Source organism: Clarias gariepinus, chromosome 17 (genome assembly GCF_024256425.1).
Source record: "Clarias gariepinus isolate MV-2021 ecotype Netherlands chromosome 17, CGAR_prim_01v2, whole genome shotgun sequence".
NCBI classification, from domain to species: Eukaryota; Metazoa; Chordata; class Actinopteri; order Siluriformes; family Clariidae; genus Clarias; species Clarias gariepinus.
In genome coordinates this window covers 1,064,076-1,075,000 of record NC_071116.1, presented here as the reverse complement: position 1 = coordinate 1,075,000, position 10,925 = coordinate 1,064,076, and the positions used below count along the sequence as shown (strand labels likewise).

The 10,925-nt window shown below is 39.2% G+C and overlaps 1 protein-coding gene across 1 annotated transcript in view; it reads left to right on the top strand.

Annotated features, from left to right (window-relative positions):
- foxo1b (forkhead box O1 b) overlaps window positions 1-8,216 on the top strand; it is a 24,289-nt gene extending 16,073 nt beyond the window's left edge. Inside the window, exons 2-4 of the mRNA XM_053516231.1 lie at window positions 4,405-4,596; window positions 5,273-6,348; window positions 7,170-8,216. Coding sequence (XP_053372206.1) covers window positions 4,405-4,596; window positions 5,273-6,348; window positions 7,170-7,248 — 1,347 coding nt within the window. The 3' untranslated portion in view covers window positions 7,249-8,216. The remainder of the gene's footprint in view (window positions 1-4,404; window positions 4,597-5,272; window positions 6,349-7,169) is intronic.
- Window positions 8,217-10,925: the final 2,709 nt, after the last annotated feature.

Below are 10,925 nucleotides of genomic sequence, written 5' to 3'. Positions count from 1 at the left end.
AAAGCGGAGAAAGAGTGGATTTATTCCCCAAAAGAAGAAACGATCGGATCACGTCTTCACGTGACTAATATTTACCTGAGAGACAGATTATTTTTTTTTTTATTCATCTCACATTCCCAGTGAAAGTTTATTCCAGTCGGTTCGGATTGGGTCGGAAGGTCACGACTAAGCTGGTCACATGATGCAGTTTTATTCTGATTAGATAATTATTAGGGTTATTAGTGCAACGTTAGTGTTCATGTAAACACAGCTAGTGATGGTGTTGTCAGTACACAGACAGTGACTTTGAGGTTTAAAGAATAAAACAAGCCATAAACCTGTGAAAAATGTTTAAACGATAATTAAATCAGAGGAGGGTTCTTTTACACTCTTTAAAAGTTTTCAATGTTTTCTAACGTAAAAACACAAAAAATCTAAAACTAGACATCGACAAAAGCAAGTGTCTCCACCTGTCTGGCATCTTTCTCTATCTGTCTGTCATCTGACACCACCTGTCTCCATCTTTCTCCATCATTCTCCATCTTTCTCCACCTGTCTCCATCTTTCTCCATCTTTCTCCACCTGTCTCCACCTGTCTCCATTTTTCTCCATCTTTCTCCATCATTCTCCATCTTTCTCCATCTTTCTTCACCTGTCTCCATCTTTCTCCATCTTTCTCCACCTGTCTCCACCTGTCTCCATCTTTCTCCACCTGTCTCCATCTTTCTCCATCTTTCTCCACCTGTCTCCATCTTTCTCCATCGTTCTCTACCTGTCTCCATCTTTCTTCATCTGTATCCACCTTTACCTGCCCCATCACTGGTTTGTTGCTGTTCTCTGATGTTTGTTCACCTGCTTCATGCCAAGTCCATGGTGAACGTAATATAGTGCAGTGGTTCTCAAACTTTCAAGCCAGCGACCCCTTATTGAAGATGGACAAGATCTCGCGACCTCCCACTATCAAAAACAAGCAATAAACATAACAAGCTGTTCACAGTATTTTAACTACATTTACTTTACATCAAAATTATTTTGGCTTACCTTTTAATGGGAAGGGTGTACTTGTTTGTTTGGGGTTTTTTTGCCTGTTGAGCAATCATGTGTTGTGCCGGGCTTCATACTTTTATGAGCAAGCACTTCTGAACAGATTCCACATTGAGGGAAATCTACGTTGTCAACAGTAGAGCCAGTGAATCCACACTTTATGAATTCTTCCTGATATTTTCGACGTTTCCTCCTTTGGTCTGACGGGGTCTTGCTCTTATGCTTGGTCGATGTACTCGATGGTTCTGATGACTCGGGCAAACTGTCCACAATTTCCTCAACATTTTTAGATTTGCGAATAACAAATTTATCCATCACGGCAGTTGCAGTTTTCACGTGAGTTTGAGTCGTGAATTTTTTTTTAACACTAAGTTTAAACACTCACACTCAATCAGTAATATCTTTACAAATCAGAAAATATTTATTTATAGCATTTACTTGTAATACTGAAAAGTGTGTATTATAATCACAAAAAAGACATAGTTTTTTAAACCCCTTTCGCGACCCCATGAAATTATTCTGCGACCCCCAGTTTGGGAACCACTGATGTAGTGCAACACGTTTAAAAAGTCCTACTGTGGAAATCTGAGACTTTTTTGTTTAAAATGTCAAATCTTTACTTGGTGAACAGAATTAGACAGAATTATTAGAAGAATTGAGGAAGTTTTATTTAAAGCCTTTTATTTAATTTATTAATTAATAACTTTAAGTTAATTACATGTGTTTGAGCAGACTTTATTCAGGGAAGGAACAAGAAAAGTAGTGAACATGAAGAGAGAGAAAGAGAGAGAGAGAGATTAAAGGGGTTAAAAAGGTTAAAGAGAAAAAGGAAGGAAAGAGGAGGGCTTTCCTGCCAAGAGGGAACAAGGCTACTGGGTTCATTGTGTGTGTGTGTGTGTGTGTGTGTGTGTGTGTGTGTGTGTGTGTGTAGTAGTAGTAGTAGAAATACAAGAACCTCATAACAGACCGATATAAAGGTGGATGCAGTACTTTTACTTTATTGATCCTGAAGGCAATTCCAAGAATAAATTCTTACGAAGGATCAAAGACCACTCGCAGGTGGAGCGACTGGACACGCTGTGTTTTCATCACACTCAGAATCAGTTCAACACATTAACGCATATAAATTGATTCATGATTTCACGCCCCAATGATCCGCGTTCCCTTCAGCTTGGAGAGAACCGAAAGATTAAAGGCACTGAGCCGACCTCGCTCTGACCTCACGTTCGGGCCTCGCGCTCTGACGTGTCATTTCAGCCTTCCTTTGGAATCCACTTCCTTCGTGACAGGAAACGAACCCCACTCTCCCAGCTACTTCCTCCTCTGCGGTCACTTCCTGTGTTTATAGGCTGAGATTGGGCTTCCCTAAACAAGAAAGGGAGACGTGACAAAAACTGCCTGGAATTTGAAATATGCAAGTTCATTCAAGGCGAGTTTTTGTTGTTGGGGTTTTTTTTTTCCCGTTAAAAGCAACAAAAACATGTTGTGGGATTTTAGGCTGCTAAAGGAAAATGACCTAAAGCATTAATAATTAGCAAATCAGACAGGGATGTTAGGAGGATTGTTTTTTACATTACGGTTTGCTTTTGTTTTAGTTTTTGGATGAAACTAAACTTTAGGAAGGAATAGAATATTTTAACTATAAACATTGTATTGTGGATGTTTATATTTGGCAAATTATTTATGTAACTAGTAGCAAAGCTGTAACAGCGCACAGGCGTTTATTTTTGTGAAATCGTAATATCACAGTGAGCCTCTGGGGGCAGCAGAAGCGCTGTCACTACCGCACCACTCCGTCTGTTTACAGGCCAAACGCTGATCATCAAAGATTTAAAGAACACAAAAACCCCACAGACAGGCTCCTGACTCCGAGACCGTGTCTCCTGCTGGCGGCGAAGCGAGTGGAATCTAAACACTGATAGTTTTACCAAAAATGTAATTATTAAACGCAGCAGAGTGCGGTCGGTCTGCAGCAGGGAAACTTTACTAAAGAACAAAAAAGTCGTGAAATAGGACGTGAAATTTACTATGTGCTACATGTTATAGTCTTGTTTTTTGTTTTGTTTTTATTCAGTAGTAAAATAAGTGCGATGTTTTAAGTTTTGTTTTTAATTCATAGCTTGTTCGGTGATGATAAACTTCAGTATAGTTCACTACAGGGTAACTTTAAGCATAGATTTTTAAGATACAAAAGTGAAGCTGTGAAGTGAACTGAAATTCTGTGGTGAGAAAGGGGTGTGGCCAAGTGTTTGGGCGTGGCCAAGTGCAGTTCTGTGAAGGTTAAACTGTAAGAGACACACACCTGAGGAGAACATGAGTGTGTTTTTTTTTATAATTCTAAAAAAGCAAACGCAGTGATTTCATTCAGGAATTAAATTTCAGATGATCGTTCAGATCCTCAACATCTTAAATGAAAATCGTCTCAGCAGCAGATTCCCTCCGCAGCAGCCAGTGCACCGGGGTTAAACCCTTCCTCTGTGTTTTTATCTGGTCTCTATGGTAACCATGTTATCATGTGACGGTCCCTTACACCCTCATGCTGAGGCAGCAGATACGAGGGATTCCCGTGTTTCTAACGGCACGCTGTGATGTTTTCCGTAAACACTCGCGTCTCTCTCATTGCTGCCTTTCTCACGAGACCAAAACTCTCGTCCGTCCTCACGTCATCAGAATAAAGGACATGAATAACAGCGTGGTGTTTACTTCAGCGCAGCCTGGAACCCCTCGCTGGAGCCTCCTGTCACACCGTTTTATTCCTTTTATTCTTTATTTTAGTTCATATTAATTATATTATTCCTGTTCACTTTTTACCTTTTGTTAACGTTTTTTAATTTACCGTAAATAACATTTATTTTTATGCATATCCTTCTTTCATTCAGTTATTTTCCTCCCATTTTCAAGAAAACATTCATGTTTGTTTCTACTTTTCCATTTTTACTTTTATTTATTTATTTTATGAAATCTTTTTAGTTTTTTTTTTATGTTTTTATAAATATTCCCCCCTTCCCCCCTGTGTTTCCAGACCGTGGTGGGAATGCGTGTGTGTGTGTGTGTGTGTGTGTGTCTGTCTGTGCGCGTGCGTGCACACACTGTTCCTGTTTTTTATTGCACGTGGTTAGTAATGTGTTAAAAGCATAAAGTTGTTATGCCATCTAGCTAACTCGTGCTAACGATCATGCTAAATATAACCTCGTACACACCGGTAATCTGATGATCTACATTTGCACGCAGAACTGTAACTTCAGCTTATTCAGCTATCGTGTCTATGCACGTCTCTTTGCACTCATGATGTCAGTTTTCTGACTAAAAGCATCACAGTTAATAGTTTACACACACTCCTGCTGGAAGAATGTTACACATTTCTTTTTATTTTCCTTACAGAACTCGATCCGTCACAATTTGTCTCTGCACAGCCGATTCGTGCGTGTTCAGAACGAGGGCACAGGGAAAAGCTCCTGGTGGATGCTGAACCCTGAAGGAGGAAAAAGTGGTAAATCTCCGCGCCGCAGAGCCGCCTCCATGGACAACAACAGCAAGTTCACCAAAAGCCGCGGCCGCGCCGCCAAGAAGAAGGTGGGAGCAACGCTAATGCTAATAATGCTAATGCTAAAGACTTAACCAACAAAGCTGAAATAAGTTAGAGTAAAATTTATAATCCCATATTTTAGATATTGTAATAATAAACTTAGTAACTCATAGTAATAATAATATTACTTTTTTTTTTTTTTATAATTTAATGAAGAATAAGTAAAAGTAACAAAAAGATTTCTAAATATGTTATGAATGCATGTGATAAATTATTTACATAAAGTTAATTACATGAAACAAAAGTGACTAAAAGACATTTAATGCGACTAAGATCAACACAAAATGACACAAATTAGCAAAAAATTAAAACATTAATAATTTTGATATGTTTTTTAATTGTGTTTTATAGATTTATTTAAAAAGTTAAATAGAATAAAACATTACATTTTTAAATATTTATTTGTTTTTTATTTATCCATACGTATAAAATAAACTGTAAGAAACTGTGTTTCTTTAAAAAGAAAAAAAGATAATTAAACATAAGAATGCAGAGTCTGAAGGTGGGTCTGAAGAAAAAAAAAAAAACTATTAAAACTGATTAAACCTAACGATAAATGAGACATGAAAGTTAACATTGTCTGATTTATTATTCATATTATTTTAATAAGCAGTAACGTTGAACACCCCCCAACCCCCTCCCTGTGTCCCCGTGTCTCTGTAGGTGGGGCTGGACGGCGGTTCGAGCAGCCCTGGTTACTCCAAGTGGCTCGGCAGTCCCAACTCTCACAGTAACGATGATTTCGAGCCGTGGGGAACATTCCGGACGAGGGCCAGCTCGGACGCGAGCACACTGAGCGGGCGGCGCTCGCCGTTCCTCCCCGAGGAGGACGTCGGTGAGGGAGGGGAGCACCACCTCGGATACCAGGCCCCTAAATTAGCCTCTAAACTGCCGAGCCTGTCTGAAGTGACGGGTTCTTTCAGCTCGAAGAACCTGATGATGGAGAACCTGTTAGATAATCTTAACCTGGTTTCGCCCAAGAACAGCCCGGATGCTCCGAGCACACAGTACGCCCCCTACAGCACAGGCCAGGACTTCCACAAGTGGCAGAGTGGAATTAGCATCAATGCTATGACCATCCAGACTATGTCAGACAGCAAACCGGTCCATTATAACCCCTACATAGGGCAGTTTAATTGCCCTACTGGGCTTTTAAAGGAACTCCTAAGTAACGATGGGGAACACAGAGGAGATGTTTTGCCCCCCATGGAGGCCGCAGGGCCACAAGTAGGGAGAGTTTTACCTCCCTATGGTGCTCAAGGGCACATGGGGCAAGCAGGAAAAGTGATAGGCTCACATACACACACTCACACACACTCTCATACACACACCTCTACACCAGTGGGCATGAACAGGTGTGCCCTCCTGCCTCAGGGACATCTCGGTCGTCATGGCAACATGAAGCCATACCCTCACCTGGCGCACATGGGAGGAGGAGCAGGAGGAGGAGCCGTCGAGTCGGCGCCGTCCAGTTACTGCATCGTCAACGGCAACGGTTTCCACAGACACGCTCCCGTCCTGCCGCATCATCACCACCATCACCACCACCACCACCTGGAGCGGTTGCCTAGCGACCTGGACGACATGGCCATCGAGCGGCTGGAGTGTGATGTGGAGAGCGTGCTGCACGACACGCTGATGGATGGAGACGCGCTCGACTTCAACTTCGACCCGGCCGCCAGCCAACAGGGCTTCACACACACTGCTGTCAAAAGCAACACGCACAGCTGGGTATCGGGGTAAACACAAACACACACACACACACACACACATTCAAACTGACAGATGTTTTATAGTCTCATTAAGAAATTAATTTTCAAAAGTGTAATATATTTAAGCTGGGAAATTTTTTTCAATTTGTTTATTCTTATCCATAATTTTAAAAGCAAAATTGTCAGCATTTTTTAAAATTATTTTTAATTTTTAGTTATTTCATGAACTCAAAATGAAAAAAAAATTTCCTGCCTTAATCAGTCTGTTTTTTTTTCACGAATATAATTAAATAAAGGAAAGAAAATTTGCTCTGAAGTTAGTATTAAAATAATAATAATAATAATAATAATAATAATAAACCTATCAGACATGTTTGTGTTTATTTTAATGACCTGTGTGCCTGTAAAAAAGAAAAAAGTTTTGAACTGAAAGTGAGCAGATGATGATGTGAGGAGCCGAGCGCCGCCGGCCGTGTCGATGGTTTTAACTCAGACTTTTGTACAGACATATATATAAAACTTTCTGTATATAGTGTATAACATGCTGTTTATACTCACATATGTGTGTACACAGTACTGTGCAAAAGTATTGACACCCATTTCTTCATAGTAAGTTATATAGATTAAATGAGAGAAACAGGAATAAATGTTTTACGTGACTAAAGATACAATTTAAAAACGTGTTGTTTTTGTAACAACCTCGGCAGCGACCTCATTTCCCCTCTCGTCTGTTCCAACCACTCAGCACTCATCATCAGTATGAGTTCGATTATTTTTTTAATACTTGAATGATTGATAGGTCACTGTGTGTCATAGCCAACAAAAAACATTCCTCTGAAACTGCTCAGGTGCAGGGACCAGACTGAACATGAGAACTACGAACGTCCTTCAGGAGGCCTGGAGAACTGGTCCTCAAGACTACAATAAACATACACCGAGGTCTGGAGCTTTGGAAGCAACATATGAAGAAATGGGGGTTTAAAACTTTTCTACAGTCCTGTTAATGGTGTGTGTGTGTGTGTGTGTGTGTGTGTGTTTGAGGGTTTTAAACGTTTTGCTCTGCTTGTATGGCCTCATGCACTTATCATGTTTTTAACACACTTATAATGATGCATTTGAGAGTTTTTTCCTCCTGGTGAAGTGATATTTTATATTTTATATTTTACAGTGTCTTCTCTCTTATTTGTCAGGCTTATCTTCATCTCTAATCCTTCCTTGATCTTAAAGCAACCACAGAACATTCAGCGGGATATTCCCACTCACACACACACGTACACACACACACACGTTTCTTTCTTTATCGTGCCTCTGAAATTGTATACTTCTTGAATTTTTTTTATATAAGCAGGAAACGCACTGAGGGGGAAAACACAGTTTTATGACATAATTTCTAACCATTTCTAACCAATCTGTTATCACAGTGCTGTGTGTTATTGTGTAGTAACACTGGGAGATTATTTTATTTTATTTTATTTTTATCTATTTATTTCTGACCCAAACTGTTTCGATGGCACTGAGATTGAGCACTGCTGTTTTATTTCTCATAAATATGTAAATAATCATTTTGAATATTTCAGATTTTCCTGTAGGTGTAGTGGTGTTGTGTTAAGTTCCTGTTTTTTATTATTATATGTTTATCATTTGTGTATATTAATTGTGTGTTGATGGATCAGATGTTAATTATGAGTTCTGGTCTTTACTACCTGAAGTTTTTTTTTTAATCAAAAATCTGAAATTGTGTAAAAGATCAAAGTGCCTTTAAGACACAAACACGGAAACGTTAGTGACCAGCGCCGAGCTGTGATCTAACCGAGACATCTTACTGAGACAGGATCTTCTGTAAAGTCCTGACCTACATCAATGATCTTATAAAAATAAACAAGTCCCTACATTTATGTTTGTGTGTGTGTGAGCATGTTTATGAAAGCATAAAATAAAAATATAATGAAAATAAATGCATTATAAAAATGGGAAATTTAACAAACAGCAGACCCTTTGGGTGTTTTGGGTGGCCTTTGGTCCCTGCAGACATAAACTCTCATATACAGTGAAACCTTGGATTGCGACTAACTCGGTTTGCGAGTGTTTTGCAAGACGAGCAAAGATTTTAAATAACTTTTGACTAAACTTTTGAGTATCATGTATCACGCATGCGATTTTTGTTTTGACGCCGGACGTCACGTGATCACAACTGAGTCAACGGTTTTTCTGTCTCTTGCGCTGCGGAATTGTGGGTAATCGTCTCCCCTGCTGGGTCTTAGTGCGCATCTCTTACTGGTATAATCAACATCTAAGTACGCATGTACTGTTTACTATAGCACTGTGACCACGTGTGTGTGTAAAACATTTTAAGTTTTGTTTTGTTTGCGTGTGTGTAAAGCGCGCGTATACTGTTTATTATAACACACGTGTGTGTGCGCGCATGTAAAGCAAAAGCAAGTCTCATTGAAGAGGTTAAAGATCCATTTTCTCTCTTCCTTTGCACACACACACACACACACACACACCCCTCTCGCCTTCACACACACTCTCTGCTCTACACAGAAACCCTGCACTTCTTTTCAAAGGTAAAGTGCAGGTTTGTTTGATTTAATTTTTTTTCCGCTTACAGCAGTGATTCCGTTAGTATGCGCTCACGCGAGTGTCATTAACGATGTTCCTTGCAATTTTTTCCCATAAAACACTCTTTCCATTGATGTGCGTGTGTGTGAATCTCAAATAAGAAAGGAGGAAGGTCTACTGCGTAAAATGAGAGGGGGGTTTCTCAACTCCTCTTTCATTAGCTTCACACACACTAACACACACACACAGCACCTGCGCGCATAAACCGAAACACTTATCTGTCAGGATTTATTTTTTTTTTAATTTTTAGGTAAAGTGCAGGTTAATTTATTTTATTTTTACTTTATATTATGTATTAATTATTTTTATGTATTTATTTATTTTATTTCATTTATTTTATATGTTTTTGGGCTGTGGAATGAATAATTTAAGTTTCCATTATTTCTTATGGGAAAATTAGCTTTGACTTATGAGTTTTTTGAAATAGGAACCCGTTTCCGGAACAAATTATGTTCGTAATCCAAGTTTCCACTGTGTTCTAGATTCATTAAATGTCAAGCAAAGTCTAGCCTTTTTTTGCTTGTTTTAATTTCGATTACAGCTTACAGCTCATGAAAATCCTATATTCAATACCTCAGAATTTTCAAATATTTCCGGAGATCAATACTGAAAATCATGTTCAATTATTCACTCAGTACACGGCCAGGACTCCTTTAGCAGGAATTTCTGCATCAATACAGCACAGAATGCAGGCGATCAGCCTGTGGCACTGCTGAGGTGTTACTGAACACCTGGTTGCTTTAATAGCAGCTTTCAGCTCGTCTGTACTGTTTCTAATCCTCCTCTTGACAATGGCTTAAAGATTCTCTATGGGGTTCAGATCGGGCAGGTAGGCTAGCCTGTCAAGCACAGTGATATCATGGTTAGCTAACCAGTTAGTGGAAGTTTTGACACTGCGAGCTGGTGCTGCTGAAAAAGGAAATGGTCTAAAGCCTCCAGGTAGATGGCTGTGATGCCTTTAAATCAGCAACACCATCAGATGATATGGCACTCAGATCATCATGGGAACCTCACACATGGACTCTGTGCCTCTCTACTCTTCCTCCAGGCTTATAGCTTATTTTCCAAATAAAAAGAAATCACTTTTAGCTGAAAAAGGAATTTGCACCACTGAGCAACAGTCCAGTTCTTTTTCTTCTTAGCCCAAGTAAAACGCTTGACATTGTCTCTTGACATTGGAGTGGCTTAATACTAGTAATGCCGCAGTTGTAGTCCATTTCCTGAAGATGTCTGTGCATTGCAGCTCCTGGTGCACTTTTTTTTTTTTAATCATCTTTGCTTGACAATCTGCTTGAGGCCTCGCTCATCCCTGTGGTCGCAGCATGTTTTTCTTTCCTTTCAGTTAACTTTTCCTGAATATGCTTTCATAAAGCACCTTCTGTGAACAGCCAGCCCTTTTAGCAAAGACCTTTTGAGGCTTATCTTCACTGATTAACAAATACATTTTTTATATCCAGTTTGTTAAATAAGGTATAAATCTTTAAAAAAAATCTGCTATGGTTAATAATTGTATTGATTGTACGTCTAACTGGATATGAACATGAATTCTTTTTGAGAACTCACATCTGACACCTGAAACATCGCAATGAAAATGTAAGAATTTGGTTAAAGTTTGAAATGGAATTTTAAGTGAAATAAGAGAAATTCAGTACCTGAACTTTGTTTATATTCTATGTTAAAAAGTAAATCATTAATAATAAATAAAGAACTTGATAAATATGATTGGGCAAAACGCTAGTTCCTGAATAATGAAATAAAAGGAGAGCTCTTGAGCTCAGTGTGGATTCAGACGTTGATCATGTGACCATGGATCTACAGACTTTTATAATAAACACACACTGCTGTAGATGATACACATCATATATTAGAGAAGGCCACATGCTGTGTGTGTTAAACAGCCACGCAGTGAGAGCGGTGAAAATGAACAGAAAGAGCGACAGGTCGTGAAGTGTGTGTCTCTGCACACTGCCGCGTCCATTAGC